We start from the raw sequence: 20,255 nt of genomic DNA, 5'->3' as shown, positions 1-20,255 counted from the left end.
AAATACCTTAATAGGATGTTGGTAAATGACAGTCTAAAGCATCCTGTAAAATTATGGCACCTGGTATACTGTCATTTTCAAGAAAAGTGGTATTTTTGTATCAATTTCCAACGCTGATCGGCCGATCAGCGTTGGAAACAACTGGCTTTTTTTTCAAATACTGACCCCAATTGACCATTGCACTTGTTTGCAATCGATTACAAACCTATGAACGGGTACGAGCCAGCTAGACTGGTTCCCTGACCTTACAATTCCCAAATGTATGTAAACTGCTCTGTTTCTTCTTATATGGAGTCAGGGAACCAGACTACAGGAAAATGATCGTTTTTCTTGGTTTTTATAGCATTTTCGAACCCAAAACCTCCAAAAAGTCAGTGTAACTATATTTGCTTTATATTTCCAACCCCCCCAATTCCATCCATTTCTGAAAATTACAGCAAAAGCAAATGATGTATATTCCCTTTAAAATGTATAAAAAACTATCTGACATCCCTTTTTGGTTAATTTTATTGAGAAGTGCACGTCTTTAAACCTACCATGGAGGAAATTTCAATGCTTTTCCGGACAACTGAAGGCGCTGTTGCGGTATTCAAGTTGCGTTCAAACTCAAACATTTGCTCATTGAAAACCTTTGTGAGAAATGTTTGCTAATCGGCTTACTGTCATGTAGTGACACAACAACGAACCACCACAGAAAAAGAAAATTTACTACAGCCTAATATCCAAAATTCCGGCAACTTTTGGTGCTGAAATCAATGACATCACACTTTTGCTCATAAACATGGAAATTTCATCAGCATAAAAACCAAAAAGGCACCAAAAAATGGCAAAAATGAAAATTGAAAATCAGGTTAAATGGGACACACAGGTGCTGCATTTTCAAGGATTGAATAAAAAATCTATTACATTTCATGCCCTTTAAGTCCGTGCAGGTCGAATAGCGCCCTCAAGAGATTAAATAATGTATTTATTTGAAACTTTGTGGAGTGCACTTAAGCAGGGTGACCGCTTTAGCCGATTTTCGGCTAACTTTGACAGAATTTTTGTTAAAATCGAGTTTGACAGAAAATTTGACAGAATGGATTTTTTTGGCAGATTTCTGAAAGAATTCTGCAACTTAATTGTTATTTGACAGAAAAACAGCAAATTCTAACAAAAAAGTGTAGCTTTATTTAAAAAAGAATTCAATCCTTTCAAACAAACCCTTGCAAAACTTGCATAATGGGACAGGTTGGCTGGTCTAGGTTCTGAGGTTCACTGGGAAACAGACTTCGTCGTGACCGGATTCGCGTTTTGCCCAAAATTTTCCAATACTTTCACAACATATTTATGTGACTAGATTGTTTATTATGTAATTTGAATCTTAATTAAGGCCATACTACTAATCTGCATGTGATTTTACGTGTTTATAGTGTATTTTGAGTAATTCTGGGGAAATTGGCAGATTTTTGATAAATCTGACAGATTTTTGATGTGCATTTAGCAGAATTTGGCTCTGACCTTACGGTCATCCTGCGCGTAGGCCTATATCGATATCATGATCTGTCCAAACTTCTGAACTTGACGTGCTTGACGGTGCTCCGATGTAATTGGTGAGTAAAAATGTCCTTGAAAGTTTGGAGCAACTATAGAATGCAGGGCCACGCCGGAAAAAAAGGGTTTTTTTTGTAGTTGGATGCGATGTGAGGAGTTACTCCTAGAACTATGAGGCTCCACGTAGTGGAGCCTCATAGAGGCAGAACCCCGCAAAATTGTTATCAACACAAAACACTAATTAAGTACAAAAACGTCCATCCCAACCAAGCTGTTTCCCACAGAACCGCTGCACAGTTTGCCCCTAAACTCCGTACAATACCTCATGACATACTCACGTTATGTGCACCCAACAAACATCGATGGATTCTGTCTGTTTTCGGCAAAAATGATGAAAAATATGCCCTTTCTGCACTGAGCCACCTAACACTTGAAACGAGCACGCTCAGAATGATCGCAGTCATTTTCGGGTTCGATCGCTCGGAGCGCGCCGTGGGGGGTACGTACTTGCACTTGTACGCATGCGCATACTATCGTTCCGCTCCTACACCATACCCCTCCGCTCCTACACCATACCTTTTTAATGCTTGCTATTTAACCTCTGTGAACAATTTCGGTTTCATAAAATTTAAGCCTAAATTAAAAAAAGGTGGTGTCCGGAAATTGGGCACAATTTGGCGGAGTGTTCCCTAACGTGGCGCACTTAGAACAAATTGCAATAGAATTTATTTTAACACTCTCACACAAGAAAAAATCACTGATTAACATACTGAAAATCTAATTTAATCTAGGGAGTGGAAAGGTGTTTTTACTCGCCTTTTCTTGATTGATTTTTCGCAACTCGTCAACGCGTAAACTGTCGGTTGGGCGGTACCATGTTTTACGCTGTCAGCGTCTGTTGCCCGTCAAGGCATCCTTTCACAAACACGCAGGAAACGTTGGGAAACACGACTGATTCACAGCAGACGGCTTTTCATGGCGATATTTCTGAAATCTGTGGGATTTTACTTTGCCGGCGGAGTGTTGCCGCGCAAACCATAGGGAATTATTATATTTTAAAATAAGAATTTGGAGTTTCTTTTACTCCCGTAATTGTTAGCCACCAATTGACTAAATTTCGCCAGCATAGCGGCTCAGTAAATCATGTATAACTTTGACATGGGGTGCAGTCACTGATCTCTATAGGCCTATAATAAATAGAGATCCTGGATCAATCTTACTATTTCTTCTAGTTATTTATCTATTTATTAAAAAAAAGGTTTGTTTGTTGGAAGGTGGGGTAATCTGAAATCTAGAATTCGTAGAGATGTTAAGGTCATCGGCACAACCTAAAATTGTTAGAAATTGTTATAACCTTAAACACTTAAGGGCGGATCCAGAACAAATTTTTTTGGGAGGCAACAAAATTGTTAGGGCCCTCCCCCCCCCCCCCCCCTCCAAAAAAAGTGGGTCCCAAAAATTACGGCGTGTGGTTCGGTGCCCGCTTAAGGGGCCCGAAAAGTTTTTGGATTCTAAATACTCTGTGGTGCTATCTGAGGCAATTTCTGGCCACTTTGGCATTTTTTTTTAATTAAAAGATGTTGGTGCCTGCCTCCATCACTTAAAAAAAAAACAGGTTCGTTTTGTGGGGGCCATTGTCCCCCGGATCCACCCTTGACCGTAAAAGCCGAAAAAAGATAAATATAATTGGATTAAATCGTTTTGATTGAGCAGTGAAAAGTAATTTAACAGAAGAAAGACAATGTAAAAATATCATTGAGTTCATTTTTTTTTCAATATTGATTTAGTAATAATGAAACAATCTCAAGAAATGGTAAATTAAGGCTTTGAATCCCCCTCTCCCGATCCCCCCCCCCCCCCCAGTCTGAGGTAAGGTTACGGGTTTGAATATACTTGCAACCTCTTTACTTGTTCCCATTTCTTTTTAATGAGCAAAAAGTTAACAATTTAGAAGAGCAATCTTCAAAGTTTGCTCCATTCTTAACATGTTTCCCAAGTTTTCTTCTAAGGAAAGAAATAACATTTCAGAGAAAGAAAACTAAAAATATTGCAACCTCTTGTTCCCCAGTTACAGCGAATAAAAAAGAAGAAAAAGAACATCTTCAAAGTTTACTCCTCGGGAAAAAAAATCAGAAAAATGAAAATGAAAACGTTGCAACCTCAAAACTTGTTACAAGTTTGGAGTGTTTTTTTGGGGGGGGGTGCCAAAAAATCTCAAAGTTTGCCCCTATGGAATATAAACGTTCACATTAATTAATACAAATAAAAATGTTACAATGTATTATCTTGTTCCCCAGTTTTGTACAGCAAAACAAAGAAGAGAAAAGGAACAAATCTGCAGAGTTTGCTCCTCAGGGAAGAACTTTAAACGAAATGAAAATTAAAACTTTGCCCAAAGGAAAAAGAAAAACCTTTTAGAGAAATAAAATGTCAACTGTTGCAACCTGTTCAACTTGTATCCAATGTTGTTTTTACAGCGAAAAAAAAAAAAGAGCAAATCTTCAAAGTTTACCCCTCAGGAAAAAAAATCTTGTAGAGGAATGAAAATTAAAGCGTTGCTTCTTAACTTGTTCCCAAGTTTGGTCTCTTTTGGGGGGGGGGGGAAGAACCCTAAAAAGTAAGTTTGCTCCTTAGAAATAAAAATCAGAGTGTTGACGCCTATGTTTTGCAGTTTTCTACATATAATTTAAAATTAGGATGTAGGCCTACACATGTAAAATTCAATTAGGGTGTTGGCGACGTGTTGCTCTGCGCGATTTTGTTCAAACTTCAATTGATCCTTCCAGTCCATCCTCATCAGTAAATGTCACATTGGAACAGCTACCTCTGATTCGAAGCCTTGTTTTGTCACTGTGTGTTGCATCCCATCATGCATCAACATCAGATTACCACAAGCAGCTCCCTTGCCAGGTGCTGGATTGAACTGACATGCGGCAGTCACTTGATCCCCTCTCATCATTTATTGAACTGAAGCTCCCTTTACAAATCGGATTGCAGTTCTTGCAGTGAAATTCAGTTTAGACCCTTTGGCCTGCCCTGACACTAATAAGTGAATCTTCCCGTGCTTCCCAGCCGCTTGCCCTACTTTATATCCATGGCATACCTTAACAACAAGCAAGCAGTTCGTGAATATCTATAGCGTGACGTGCGCATTTACATGCACATTACCTGCCCGCGGCCTTGCAACGGTGTGAATTTCTGATTAAGAACAGATAATATTCCACTCAAAGGCCTAAATATTAACCAAATCACACACAAATATGGTTTTCAATATATGATTAACTCTTAATACGTTTAGACAGCAAAAATAAACTCAGTATCATGTGAAATCATACTTTTCCGAGTTACCGTCGGTGCGTCGTCTGCCCCAGTCGCATGTGGTCATAAATCCTGCGCATTAGTTGTTACAATGTACGTACATCGAGGAAAGTCACCAGACGAATTAAGAAAGGGCGCCCTCCATAGTTCAAGTCCATAAAAACTCAAATTTTGATCTACAAAAAGTGCTTGAAAAAACACCTTTCCAATCCATAGAAAAAAATAGATTTTTCACATGTTGTTTGTACAGTATTTATTTGAAGATGATTGAAGCTTGAATGGTTTCTATTACAATTTGTTCTAGGTCAAAACGTAAATTGACCGGACTAATGTCTTAGATGCGTGGATGCGGGGTGGATGAGCATGAAGTTATCAATAGAGGGCGCTTTATTTACCCCAGGACCCTCTACTGTATTTACCCTATAGGACCCACTACTTCAGTTCCCTATCTAAAACCAACCCCAACCTACCCACTCATTCCGTCTTGGATGCGTGGATGCGCGGATGTGTGGATGCACGGATGCGGGGTGGGCATGAAGTAAATTTTAATCAATAGAGGGCGCGTTATTGGAAGCCTGGATGCGCGGATGCGGGATGGTCATGAAGTAAATTTTAATCAATAAAGGGCGCTTTATTGGATGCCTGGATGCGCGGATGCGTGGATGCGAAGTGGGCATAAAGTAAATTTTAATCAATAGAGGGCGCTATAGAAAACTGACTGCGCATCCACGCAGCCATGGATGCGCAGATATAGAATGGAGTGGCCCTGTATTCTATAGTTGTGATGCCGAAAGTTTTGTTGGAAAGAATGTTGCTTCCTGACGCCGCTTTTTTCACCATATATTATCTCAATGAACGTCAGTCATCATAAAACTGTGGAAAAGACTAGCTCTACTGAGTGGAGCGCTGGACATGCTCAGGATGCTGGAACTTTGGTACCCTCCGAGCGCTTGTACGTACAAGCGCTCCACCGAATCGGCATACTTTGACTACACATTTAAATCACTGACACATGGTATGCATTTTTGTGCATACCCTTGGGGAGAAAAGGCCCCAAAAAATGGGTAAAGAGAATACCATTACAAATGAGAAAAACAGTTACCCCGGACAGACCCACCACACGTTCATGACATGCCATAAGACCCCTTAATTTAGGGAAAATACAACATTTGCAAACATCGAAAAATAAAACTACCGAGTTGTTTACGAAATACCTTACTTAGGATGTTGGTAAATGGCAGTCTAAAACATCCTGTAAAATTATGGCACCTGGTGTGAAGTCATTTTCAAGAAAAATGGTACTTGTGTATGCATTTCCAATGGTGGTCGGCTTACCACCGTTGGAAAAACCTAACTATTTTTCAACAACTGCTCCATATTTACTAGCTTGAGTAACTCCAGCTGACATGCTCATATTCATTCACATGTAGCACTGGAGACATAACCTAGTCGTGAGAGTGTGGTAGCAAGAGACCCTAAAATAATGGCCTCTCAAAAATTGTCCATTTTCACCTCTAATATCCCACCCCAGATTTCATTTACATACCTCATACATTCAGCAGTCATTCACGAAGCTAATGATCGACTTGAAACAGACCACAAAAAAAAAAAATGTGAAAAATCTTGATGATTTCGGTGGCTTGTCTGTAAAAAAACGCCAGTTCCAACGGCTGTCGTCCATTTTGTTTTGTTAATTATGTAAATGCATGCATCATGTGATGACATCGAAAAAAATCTGCGCGCGCGATGTATATGGGTACCACACCGCTTTCAGGCGCCGCAAGTGGGTTCAGTTTTCGTCTGGTGCGTTGTCGCGGAAAACAAGACTACTGCGTAGGCCTTTTACGATGGCGTTCGGAAATTGGGCACAAAATTGGGCAAGTGTTTCCTATTGTGGCACACTTGAACAAATCTCAGAAATTCCCAAGTGAACATTTCAGAATTTCTTTAAGTATATTCAACTGCTATCATTACGGCATTGCAAAAACACTGTTCCAAATTTATATCACCTTTAAAGTAAAAATGCCATTCCAACCAGAGCTCTTTGGTACATGTACATGTAGCTCGATTAGTTTAACATTAGACTTTATTATTTTATTTTTTAATTTAGTAGTCGTCTGTGTTTTTGTTACATTTTTAATCAAATTCTACTTTATTGAAGTAGATTTCATTTTTTCTTTTTCTAGTAATGCGCCTATCAATCCCCACCCTGGGGCATGAAAAACGTGACCAAATCCCGACATCGGACCTGGGGCAGCGCGATTGGGGGAGGGGTGGGGAAAACATTTGATAGGCGCATAATCCATGGCTTACAATGGCTTATGAGGACTGTTTTGTAGGTAAACTCTGAGTCTGAGAATCCTTCAGTTGATAGTCTGCTTTATTATTGTTACAATGTAGGTCAGGGAACCAGACGGTCGAGTGCCATAACGATAGCCACTGCATTTCTTTCAAGTCGACAGTTCTGATAAACAATTATACCTCCACTCAACTTTCCACTCCACTCAACTACATGTTGTTTGTCAGAACTTTAGTTTCTTTTTTAAGAAAAGGGTCCACTGCCTACCTCAAAATAGCTCTAAGGGCATCCCTGTTTATTGGGTGATCAGGGACAACCTGATCACCCTTTTAGAATTGTTCGAATAAATCTTCGTTACTTCTTCCTGTCTTTCTTTCTTGTTTATTCCGAAGCCACCCGATACTTGCCATGCTTGCTGTGCTGTATGTCCAGGCCATATTAGTGGGGCTACTTTTCAGCATGTTTCAGTGGAAAAAGTTGCCTTTTCTACCCGATATCAAAACCAGTTTAAATAAAACTTGCCAAACACCATGCAGGAGTCATTAATGAAACACATACTTTAAACAATGCATACAATAAAAATTATAAAAACGAGACATTACATTTATGCTCCGATCAAGTTCCTTTTCAGGTAACTTTTCATTCAAACTTTTTTCTTTTTCTACCTTATCATGCTTATGTCATAACCATTTGAATCTGATACGTATAATAACAGTGGGTTCAATATCAGAATTAGTACAGTTCTGTTGAATTCCATAAGATTGGAGCCATAAAGCTATCCACGCAAGCTCGTTGGTCTGGTGGTGTACATGTAGTAGGCAGGAGGTCATGGGAGATGGGCTCTAGTACAACCACACACTTAGAGTTTGTGAATATTTACTCCCCCATGTAAAATTTTCAAGATTGAGTCATAAAAGAATGTAAGAATGTAATGATACATTCATGAGGATTTTACTAATTGTTGCAGCATTGTTTGCACTTTAACAGTCTGTCTGGGCTACAATATCTTTTCATTGTAATATTACTTTGCTTATTCAGTAACTATGGATACATGTGCATCATCACTGGTCACTTACTGAATGCTGGATGGTGATGAGACATCCTTCAAGAGAGTAAACCTTCTATAGAGACAGTGAAGTGAAGCGTGGCAAAGGAGCTAAGTCAACAAACCCATTGGATCTCAGGATAGCCTCTCTTCATCAGTCAAGTCAGCAAACAGCAACTCAGCTAGATACAAGTGCATCAAGTACAGTAGCTCTCACGCACACTTGTCCTTCCTGTCAAAAAGGCACTGCAGAGCAGAATGGCTTACACAGTAAGTAACTTTGGTAATCTGTTCGTTACCACAACGTTGTAATTTGTAGTACAGTGTGTACATCTTGAACAAACTGCTCTGATGTTGTTATAATTGCTTGAAATGGCTAACACTTTGTGTATATGGCTACATACTGTATATACCGTACATGTATGTTTCTTTCCCACTTTTGAAACCAGTAGTTTACTTCTTTGTCATTAAAGGTAGCATACATCATTTGCTGCTATCGAAAAAGTAACTGACAAATTATTGTTGAAAAGCTACTTGCTTTAAAGATAGTAATGGCACTACATGCCCTGTGAAATTGTTTCTTCTGACGTGCTGTCATTTTGAAGAAAACAATGAAAGAAGGCCGTTTCCAACGATACGTCTAAAGATGTATTTTTGGAAATGTTCGCTAGTACATGTACATGTAGTTCGTTTTTAATTTGGCAAAGCCATGAATGAGTGCGCGCAAACGTTCACATGATGCACATGCATGTACAGTTGCCATTTTTCATCAGTTCAGTGCGTGAAATCACGTACTAGCTGCAATCGGCTGGGTGAGAACGTGTCCCGGACGCTGAATTCGGGCATTTCAAAACATGATTCGGCAAATTTTGAATTGAAATTGAGTTGAAAAGCATGTGCATAACAACTACATGTATCCTGTGGAAGTCTTAGCTTTTCATAGAAAAAAAAAAAATACTTGTGCTCAATTGTTTTGTCCAATAACTGGAATCTGTCGCCATCACGTAAAAATGGGCACACTTTTGAGTGATTGTTTTCTTAATGATTCTTATTTCCTAATGATACCATTTCAGGCAGAATAATCTGATCTTCATTCCGAGCAGGGTTTTTCTCACTAAATTTCAGAGCAATTACCACTATTCCTACGCGCCTGTAACTGTATTTCCTTGACTGACAATGTACTTGTAACCCACTTTTTTATGCAGCATGCCAACAAGTTTGTGTTCAACACTCCTAAGACATACCAATCACCAGCCATGGGTGGGCCTGGTAAGCTACGATCTCCAACTCCATCCAAATGGGAAACAATGAAGGAAGAATTGGGTCTATCTGATGGTATGTTGACGTCTACATTTATGTAATATTATTAATTTGGTTTAAAAGGATACCTATTCGAAATATTCGAAAACAACTAAATATAAACAAATTAAAAGAATATTTATGACACCTGACCAGTTAATATTTTCCTTTAGGGTATAGACAACCATAATTAAAAACTTTTTTGGTTTGCCCTCATGCGTACATTTTTTCAAAATACACTTCTAATAATAAGGTGAGCTCAATGGCAATTTTTCACAATTAAAATTTGCCAATGTGTAGAATATTGTATGAACTTTGGGATTTTTTTTGTTGGCCCTAATAAATCTTTAACAATGATACATGTAGATTTGCCATGGATGTATCACAGATCATGCAATATGGTTGGCAGAGAGGCCACTTTGGTCACATATTCATTTTCCTTGTACATCCGCTTATTTAAAAATAGATTTGGGGTTTTTTTTATTTTGGGGCTAACTTTGAATTAAAAGAGTTTTAATCTTAAGTCTCTTAAAATCTGCATGTGAACAATGTTATATTGCAAATCACAACCTGTAATGTGCTTAGTTGCAAAATGCAATGAATATGATGTAAACTAGGTTGAGTGTGTTAATCTGTGAACACAGGGGAACACACGATGCATGTTATCTATGTCCAGTTTCATTTGAAACTCAGTTTGTTTTGACAAACAATTATTGACTGCTTCGAGTGGCGTAGTAAAACTAGCCTCCCGAGGTGATTCGTGAAGCATTCTTTTTCCCGAGGCGAAGCCAAAAGAAAATAGAATGCTCCATGGATCACCAAGGGAGGCTAGTTTTACTACACCACAAGATAAAGCAGTCAATATTGTACATGTATCCCACAGATTCTGCTTGATTTTAAGCAATAATTTATTAATGAAATCTAAATATATTTTAAAATGTACTTCTATTTGAATACAAAATGAGTTGAAAATTCACTTGCACTTTTCCAAACTATAACATTATCCATAATTTTTTCCTAATACTGTTTGAACCCAGCTCTGTAGCACCAGCGCTTTTAACGCACACACTCTTAATATGCATAGTACTTTGGTTGCTACGGGTATGGCATTTGGTTGCTATGGGTAGAGTACTTTTGGCCATGCACAGCAAGATGGCAAAAATAGCGAATGCCATGTGACTCACTCATTTCATTTTTCTTTTATGAGGAGAATAATAGTGTGGTGATGGAGAAGTTTTAAATGTCAGTTTTAAAATGAGTTAGGGGCCTGGACACAGATAATGGCAGGCCCAAGCTGACCGGGTATTTGTGTGACTTTGTGTGTACACATTGTATGTAACACTACCGGTGTCTGCATTGCACTCTGTGTACCACACTCATGGGATATGTAGGCCTACTTCTGCGAGCAAGCAAGCTGACAAAAGTTTTACTTCAGCCTTTAGTGTCGGACTTAAGCCATGTTTTGTGCTCTATTTACATGATTTACAAGACAAAATAAGTAAAAATGATGTAAAATTAATTTCTTTATCAAAAACATTTTTTCTAAACTTCAAAACCTACCTAAAGCAGTTTCATCTTGAAAAGTAAAGGATCCCTTTATAAAAAAGTTTACAAATATTACACTTTTACAAGCTCTTGCAACTTTGCAAGGCCAAGACTGTGGCTTTCATTCATTTTAGTGGGTTACAGGTACGACGTACGTTTAATCTTCATAATGATATATTTTTCACCTACCCAGCCTCCAACAGTTACATGTACATGTAGTACATGTACAATGTACACATGTACATGTTCATGTAACCAGAGGTGTCAAGCTGTCTTTGACAAGCCATCCAATTGTAGTCTGCAAAATTTCGCCTTTTATGAAATATTCTTCTTGGATCGAAATGCAAAGCTCTCAAACTTATTTGTGATTTGCATACACATTTTTTGTATTTCATGTTGCTCCAGTTGATAATGTAACAGATGGTCACATTCTTTTCACAACTTCTGTTGTTTTTACCCTAATTGTTTGTCATAAATGTTGCCCACAAAGTATGATTTGAGAAACCTGAAGCCAAGGCTAGTAGCTCCTACATTGTACCTACACTTACATGTGCTTGTACAATGTACATGTTAATTCTTGCTTGAAGTTGAAACCAAACAAGATAAAAGTAGTGAATACTGTGTGCAAATAGTACAGGTATGCCTAGTCCTGGTGATGGTCAGTATACTGTTTGGATAAGCCCAGGCATTGTCCTGACTTGACTCAGTCAACAAATGGATAGTTATTGTGTCCTGGTAACACTAAATAAGTTTGGGATGCTTTGTGCTGGTTTCCGTAGCAACCATACCAACCCATACAATTAGCTCAAAAGTAATATGCTTGTGTGTAATTTATGGCCCAAAAGTGTGAAGTGGTTCTGATGGGTCACTAATTAATTGTAAACACTGGTGAAATGTATGCATTAAGGTGGAGTAAGTGGGGAATTTGCTTTGTGTTTGTGGGATAGAAATATATAAACCTTAATGTGTATTCATTGTAAATTAAAAATACAAAAGAACATCCTTACAACCTGCAATACAAGTAGAAAGTTTTTTTTCAGTAATTCAATAAACATCACCAGCACTTATTGGTTGCACTGCAGTACTTCATTGTGAGAAAAAGACAAATGTATACATACATGTATGGAGACATATATCGTCTTCCAAAACTTGTTTTATTAAAAAATAATTGGATTCAATCTCATTTTAATCATTACACAAGGTGTTTTTACAGTCATAATTACAAGTACAATTTTAGTAAAAAAAAAATTGAACAAATACACATATTTCTTTCAAGTGAACCAAGATAGCATAAGCAGACTCGTGTCATACATTGTGCATTTCAAATCTGGCTACTTCTTTGCATGTTGAATATCCACATCTAAATGAAGAAAGCTCACCTTTAAATAAATTATTTTAAACAAAGAATATTCTGAAGAGTCAGAATTTAAACTTATGCAATTAATTACATGCTTCTGAAAGTACCAGATGTAAAGTTTGTGTTTCCCCATTTGTTTTCTTCATTTCCATTTTAGATGATTATCTGAAAAGTGAGAGTGATAATTCAGGAGATGAGAATGAAGTCAATGGATACGGTAAGTGAAGTCATTATACACTACAGCTTTGTATGTACAACCTGCGTGAAATTATGGTCAGACATTGGACCATATTCTATGTTTGTCCAAACAACTTTTGCACTGTAATTGCATTCTAAGTCCATTTGACAGCTCCAAATGTATTGTACCTGGTCAGTTTTTGTGAAAATAATTTTTGTGTCTAATTTTGTCTATTAAGATGAAGCATCATTGCCTGATTAATGGTATTTTTCCCACCCAAACTTGTGGATTTGTTGGCTTTCAGGCAGCTCTGAGTACAATGCTTTGAAAATTGTGTCTGTAAAGGTCAAAACCCAATAGTAGTGAGATTACATACATGTACATGTTTATATTCAGAAACTTGCACCCAGAGTATTGATTCTACAGGCAGGTCGTATGATTCATAATCAATATCTCCATTATACAAATAATGCTATCTTTAGATCGTGTAATTGAGGGTCCATGATAGAACTGGTCAATAAATCACAGTCAACACTTAGCATACCATTCCTGAATCTGTGTGCATTCCATTACAAGTTCAATAGGCCAGGCATTGACTGTGTGACTGCATGGATCCTACAAAATTATGAATCAAGGATGAATAAGGGCTAATAAAGTAATATAGGGATTATGAACTTCAGCAAAAACAGCCAAGCAAAAAAAAAAAACTTTTTGAAGCAAACTTGTAAATTTACATGTGTAGATTTAAAAACTCAAGTTTTAAGTTTGATACAGTTTTGTGGACATTTGCATCATGGCACACATAGGATGCAAATAAAACATTCTGACTTTGTTGCATACTGACTTTATTGCAAATTTTCAGTAAACTGGAAAGATTTCATGTAAACTACATGTACACACAGTACGGACAATGTTGCTCGTACAATGTATCTGTCTGTCTTTCTTTTCATTGGAAAACAAAATAAATGTACATGTACAAGATATATACTGGTTTGATGGAACTGTAAATAAATGTGGATAATAATGTTCCCATGTTTGCGAAAGCTGGATATCCAATTGCCTCAACCATATAAAACAAACTGTTCAATAATGTTTTAGGAATTCAGAATGAAAAACTTAACTTCATGAGTTTGTCTTACATGTACATTTACTATGTGGACTTGTGAACAAAAGATGTCCACATAATGCAGGTTGTTTTGACGTAATGTGGACTAAGCCGTGTCCACATAACGTTTTGCCCTCTTTGGAAAACAGGTTTAGAGGCATTTTGGGGTTAGGTTTATCCATGGCAAAATGAAGAGAAACACAAGGGAATCATAGAAAAAAAAATGGGTTGAAAGAGTTTTCACAGTTAAAGTAAAGTTATTTTTTGTACCGAGTTTTCTTAACTACACGAAAACAAAGGAATGTCCACATAGTGTATACATGTATAACAAACATGGGTGTGTTTGTGTGTATGCACAATGTGTATCTAATCCTTTCCCACCACTTTGTCACAAGTACATGTGATTCACAGTTTTTACATCACAATTAACTATGACAGTACATCTTCAAACTTCTTGTAATAGCTCCGGAACGGTTTGGCCGATCGGCATGAAATTGGTGACTTTACCTAACTTTTATTGGGAGTCAATATGGTACCAAAACAAATTCTGTATGATGTCCACAGGCATGCAACTGGGAAGGCATTGAAAAAAAAGGAAATTCAAATATTTCCTAGACTTTGTACAGTGTTTTTTTTATTGGAATGGCACACATGGGAAGTAAAAAAAAGAAGAGGAAATCGGCTGATCCAAGGAAAAGTTGCATGTTTTGGTCCATGCATGGCAACCAATCTAAAAACACTAGTAATCATAAAATTTGATAATGTTTGTATAAAAACATGGAAATTTGCATTTTTGTGAGTCAAAACCTGTTTAACAGTGTCAAATACGGTCCATCACATGTAGATCACCTTACAAGGGTACATACAGTATTTGGATAAATACCAAGCCAATTACTCAGACTGTAAACACACACATCAATCATATGTACCGGGTATTGGTTGTGATTCAATCAAGTAGATCTAATTGACTGGGTACAGCAATAATAGGCCATCTGGCCCTTGCTTCAAATGCCAATGGATTAGATTCTTCTCTATGTTGGACACATTTGTAGAGCGTATACGATTGTTACACACCACATCAACCACAGTTCTTCTCTCTAGAGCTTCAAAGACACAAAACAGATTTGTTTGGGGGAATTTGATTGGCCTACATCCCACAGTCCCTACATGCTTATACATTATGCATGTACACCACATACAAATATATTTCATTATAATAATATTGCCCTGCAGCAAGTTCATACAAATGTACAATATGCAAAGCATATTTGACATGTTTGACATCAAGAAATTTGTAGCATGGATACTTGACGTCGCATATTCCCATTATTTGCATTCACACTCACTATGACAAAGATTTATTTTATTCAGTTATAGCCCAGTAAATTAGGGCTGCAGCCTTCATTTTATTGTCTGCCTTGATTTTGTATCAACCTGGACCCATTACTGCTCCTCGCCCTTTTGTTAGCAGTAATACGTACATGTACATATTTTCTGAGTATTTGGTACATGTACATGTATGTGGTGTAATTCCAGAAATCGATTGAAAACAACTGTTTTACAAAGTTTAAATAAATGTGTTACACTTTCAGAAAGTGAAGTACCGGTATACAAATGGATGATGATATAATCAAAATGAACCGTACGAATGTTTGTACATGTACATGTAAGTCATGCATGGTCAAATGGTCTGACAGTGTTCACTCAACCAAATCAGACATTTTCAGGCAAATTATTCCAATATCAGACATGTATGTATAGTATCTGCTATCCTATAGGGCCATGACTCACTGTATTTGGAACCCTGGGGAGGGGAGCTGAACACCCCAGGTGACTTGCGACATCTCTAATGTCAATTAAACCTCGTGCAAGTCTCAATTTTTGTAAATTACATATTGATTAGGACGGTTCCATTTTTTTATGAAAGCTTTCCATCATCATAAACAGGCTGCACTTACTCATCATAACGGTCATGCACCGTAGGTAATTGCTTTGCTTTTGCTGTATGGATGAGCAGCAATATGTACACATTGCACTCCAGCAGTGTGCTGGGTGAAATGTAATCTCTCTGATGGAGACTGCGCAGATGTAAGACTTCATTGTGTACGTACAGTAAGAGCAATGTCTGAGCTGGTAGTAAGGTCATATCGCATGGACATATAGTCTTCACATCATCTTGAGTATTGCAGATCAGAGCAGCATCTTTCATATTTTTCATCCTTGTCTTGTTTCCAGAGTGTATGTACATGATGTAAGTTCATTATATTTGCAAGAGCTGTGTCTGGGTCTGTATTACAAGTAGTCTTGTGGATGTAATTATTTTTTAATTCTTGTGGTTTTGTGTTATTGCTTGGTCAGATCTGCACATGTACATTGAAGGGTAAATGTGCAAACATGCATTTTTTAGCCTGAGCGTGTACTTGATTTGGTGTAAATAAGAAATGCAAGTCTGGACATGTACACTGTACATGCACATCATGTACATGTACATGCACATCATGTACATGTACATGCACATGATGAACATGTACATCATGTGCACAGCGTTGTCGGCACAGTGCCCATCAGTGTAAACGTATCTGTTCTGTGTATATGTGTTCTAAATGTTTATAAAAATAATTAAATGTAAGATTTGTCTTACTAAGGTCGAGTTTCAAGGGATGTTGTTGAAGCCTTGCAGAAAGAGCTGGATGAAAAAGACAAGCAGAGAGAAGAGCTGATTCTGCAAGTCAAGGTGAGATCATGCCTACATGTAGGGTATATGGTCTCCATGCGTGGACTGTAGAGGGCGCTTCATTACCACTCATGAGAGATTTGTGAAATGGACACATTGTCTGCGCCTGCTGGTTCCTGCACATATGATGCAAATTATGCACAATAGACCGTGCGTTAAAGGTAGGGTTGATCATTTGTCATTTGTGCATTTATTTTTTCATTTGAAGCAATAAAACTGGTCAAAATCTAAAGATGGGTGCTTGATAACTAACCTGATGAATTTTTAGCTCTGTGAATACTGGATGTTTTGAGAAGAAAATATTATAGGATCTTGATTTCAATTCAAAAGTTGAAATCAGCATCCAGGAGACATTCTCATTATAAAGCCGATTGCAGGTACGCGTTGTCACAAACTGACCTGACGAAATGATAGCAACCACGGGCACGTATGTGTGCATCGTGTCCAAGATTGCGTGCACCCATTCACAGATTCACCAAATTAAATACCAACTACTAAGGAAAATTTTCAAAAATGTGTCACTTAACGCATCTTTGGAAATGGCCTTTTTAATGATATTGTGCCAGCACTAATAATTTCTCAAACCTGTATGGAGCTGCTAGCATCATGCCAGACATGTGGTACACTCATGTCCCTCCCTATTCTCTCTTTGTAACTGAATGACAGGGTAATTACGCACGTTATTCATAGCAGTATTGTAGTCGAACACATTTTGAGTACGAGTATGAGTTAGTACTGCAACTGATCCTCAAAGTTCGGTTCGGTTCGGTTCGGTTGCGGTTAGATTTTTTTTTCTCCGAAGTTCGGTTCGGTTCGGTTTGGCAGGCTGAACATTTTCATATAATTTCAACGAATCTGAATACAAGTATTCAGTTGCTTTATGTGCCGTTTATTAACTCCATTTTCCAAGTACAATTTAGTGATGAACCAACTGACAACTGTATTAAAAAATGAAAGCGTAAGCAGTAGTCAAACCTTTTATTGATCTTCATTTAGTTATTTTTTTAAAAATAAATTTTACCTTGTCTTACTTTTTACAGTTACAAAATGAAAGAAGTAACACCACTTGAGCATATTATTATGCAAAAACAAATAATAATGCAGCCCCTTGAATAAATCCTGATATTCAAAACCAAACAAAAACAATGTTAATCCGTCGTTAATCCATGGATTTTAAGGAGAGCGATTTGCTCTCCTCAAAGATTTGAGGAGAGCGATTTATAGCTCTCCTGGATTTTCTTTAAATGAAGGACTGCAGTGTAGGCTTCATTTTCTCCAATACATGTATGTATGACGGGTATTATTCCAGATAATTTTTTTTTGTTGAGATTATTAACTTTTTTAAGGAGTTCATCAGTTACAAACTAGTTTAAAAAGTCCTGAAGCCAAATGGTTCAAGCTCATGTATGGTAGTTTCAAGAAACTCTCTGCACCTCTCTTTTCCTTCCAGAAATTCCGTGACAGTGACAAGAAATACCGGTCGCGATGTGAGAAGGAACATGCTAGCAAGTGGCAGCAGATCAAGATCATGAGGAAAACCCACGAGTCCCATCTAGACGAGAAGCGACAACTCATCCGCAACCTCCAAGACATCATTGAGGAGCAGGAAGGCAGGATATATGACCTGGAGAGTGAACTCAAAGGTCAGAGACAGGTCAAGGGTCGAGGGTCGATTCCCTCTTTTTACCTATATGTTAATGTAGGTGAACTCTGAAAAGTATTTGCATGTATCAAATTCATACTGTTAAATTGTCAAAATGTCCAATTTATACATGTACATGTACATGTACATTGTTTACCATGATAGTGGACAAAATGCTGATCATTATTATCCCTGCTCATCCGGCTAATTTGTTCTTTGCATGGAATTGCCAAATTAGAACACAAATGACGACACACTTGCTAAACGAAGATAGTGTGCTCTACAGTATTTGAGTGATGTGAAGAATGTGACATTTGATTTTACAAACTTGACATTTGCAGGTTCCAGAACAATAAAACTATACGGGATGAGTAAAAAAGGATACCCAAATGGCACCCCCTATTTTTTTAAAAGAGGTTCTGCATGTAGCACTTTCCAGATTTAGGGATTGAAAGCCCAATTAATAAGCAATCTTTTAGTAAAGGAATCATTCAAATCACTCATGCATTTTTCCAGTTGTGGACTTTAAAACACAAATACAGTTTTAAAATGTTGTCCCCTACATTTTTTTTTTTTTAAGAAGTTCTGTATGGAGCACTTTTCAGGTCTAGTGATATTTCAGCACAACGAAAACAATTAACATTTAAGAAAAACGCATCAGAACACTCTCATAACCATGATAACTGGCTCTTATCATAACCTTTATTTAAACACCTTCTGCTTCCAGTGTTAAAACAACATACTTTAGAATATCAAGAGTTTGTAGCTACTGCTACATATAGTTGTACATGTACAGCTATGTGGAGTGGAGTGCTTTGGCCTCGTGGTTAAGGGCACTGATTCGTGGTCTGTGGGTAAAGCTGCAGGTTGTGGGTTCGAGTCCTGGTGGGGTCATGGTGCGTGTGCCCTTGGGCAAGGCACTTTGTCACTCATTGCTTCTCTCCACCCAGGAGTAAATGGGTACCTGTGAGGGCAGAGATGGTTATTGTGATTGAATTAGCTGCCTTGTGCCTAACAGGCTCCATCGAGCTGTATACTCCCCAGGGAACTGAGATGGTATTTGGAATGTTTCATGGGCCCATTGAGCAGGGGTAATAATGATGTAGCACTGTGAGCACCAGTACCTGGTGGATATGTGAGCTTTATAAATATCCACTATTATTATTATTCTTTTTTTTTCATCTACATAATGTCTTTCATTTCTACTTGCAGGTAACAACAGTCCCACCCCCAGTGCACCTAGCCTCTCTGAGCACGTGCAGAAGCTAGCCAGCTCCCTTGACCGACTGCAGACAGAGATGGCTGGTATCCGGGAGAAACAACTGGCTGCCGAGCACCAGCTGGTTGCCATGGAGCAGGACCATGACAACGAGAAGCAAGGCATTCAAGAAGACATGGCCCAGCTCAGATCTGAACTGAACAATGCACAGGGGATGATACAGACACTACGCAATGGAGACGTAAGTATAGAAACCCGTGATCCAATTGATAAAAAAAAGAAGGCAAAAGATATATGTATTACCAAAGAAACCTAATCTCTATATTATCCATAGATACCAAGTGAATACTAACAAGTATAACTTCTGTGATTTGAAGAAATAACCCCCTCAATATTTTTTTGCTCTTTTTCTAGAAAGTTTTCATTACAAGAACGATCATAACACAGCTGCATTAGCAGTGTTCAAAAGTTTTGGTTGGTAATTTCCCCATGTGTTACATAACGACATACAAGATATCACAACTGGAAAGAAATGGAAAAGTGCTATGCCCAAAGGCAAAAGCACTGTGCAGCCGAACTGCCGAACCGACCTGAAAATAGCCGAACTTGGCCTTCCAAACCGAACCTGAACCGAACCGAACCAAAATGTCAGTTCGGAAGAGTTCGGCAAGTATTTGTTGCTAGCGCTAGGAATGCTAATGCTTGCAATGAAAGGACAAAATTAAAGCGCACGGATGATTGAATTTACCATGTTGACAAGTCACCGCATTCATCTTCATTATTTGCCGTGTTTTAGCAAGGCATACAATAAGATATCGGGCCGATACGCTTTGAAAAAATTGTACGTACCTTGCGATTTTCTCAATGAAAAGTGTGCTCTTTGCATGTAATTCATCCAGCGTGGTCAGTATCTGGCCCTGCTGCGCCATGTTCCATGTTCATGGACCAAACCAATTGCGGTGAAGGGTGTGCTTTCCTCGG

The 20,255-nt window shown here is 38.0% G+C and overlaps 1 protein-coding gene across 3 annotated transcripts in view; it reads left to right on the top strand.

The window, feature by feature from the left end:
• The first annotated feature begins 1,486 nt into the window (after positions 1-1,486).
• The window catches only part of LOC119739520 (kinesin-like protein KIFC3), a 47,707-nt gene continuing 28,938 nt past the window's right edge, over positions 1,487-20,255 (top strand). For 2 of the 3 annotated variants that reach the window (XR_005272589.1, XM_038214496.1), the window contains exons 1-7: positions 1,487-1,592; positions 8,189-8,465; positions 9,401-9,530; positions 12,554-12,613; positions 16,325-16,413; positions 17,864-18,056; positions 19,268-19,515. Coding sequence is in view for 2 of the 3 variants with exons in the window: in XM_038214496.1 (XP_038070424.1) it covers positions 8,454-8,465; positions 9,401-9,530; positions 12,554-12,613; positions 16,325-16,413; positions 17,864-18,056; positions 19,268-19,515 (732 nt within the window). In the remaining variant the exon portion in view is untranslated. Of the gene's footprint in view, positions 1,593-8,188; positions 8,466-9,400; positions 9,531-12,553; positions 12,614-15,708; positions 15,931-16,324; positions 16,414-17,863; positions 18,057-19,267; positions 19,516-20,255 lie in introns of those variants that run through there. The other variant, XM_038214497.1, reaches the window with a different exon arrangement.

This window comes from Patiria miniata, unplaced genomic scaffold (assembly GCF_015706575.1).
Source record: "Patiria miniata isolate m_02_andy unplaced genomic scaffold, ASM1570657v1 HiC_scaffold_30, whole genome shotgun sequence".
NCBI classification, from domain to species: domain Eukaryota; kingdom Metazoa; phylum Echinodermata; class Asteroidea; order Valvatida; family Asterinidae; genus Patiria; species Patiria miniata.
The sequence above is the reverse complement of the archived record's forward strand: the minus strand, read 5'-3'. Positions and strand labels throughout refer to the sequence as shown.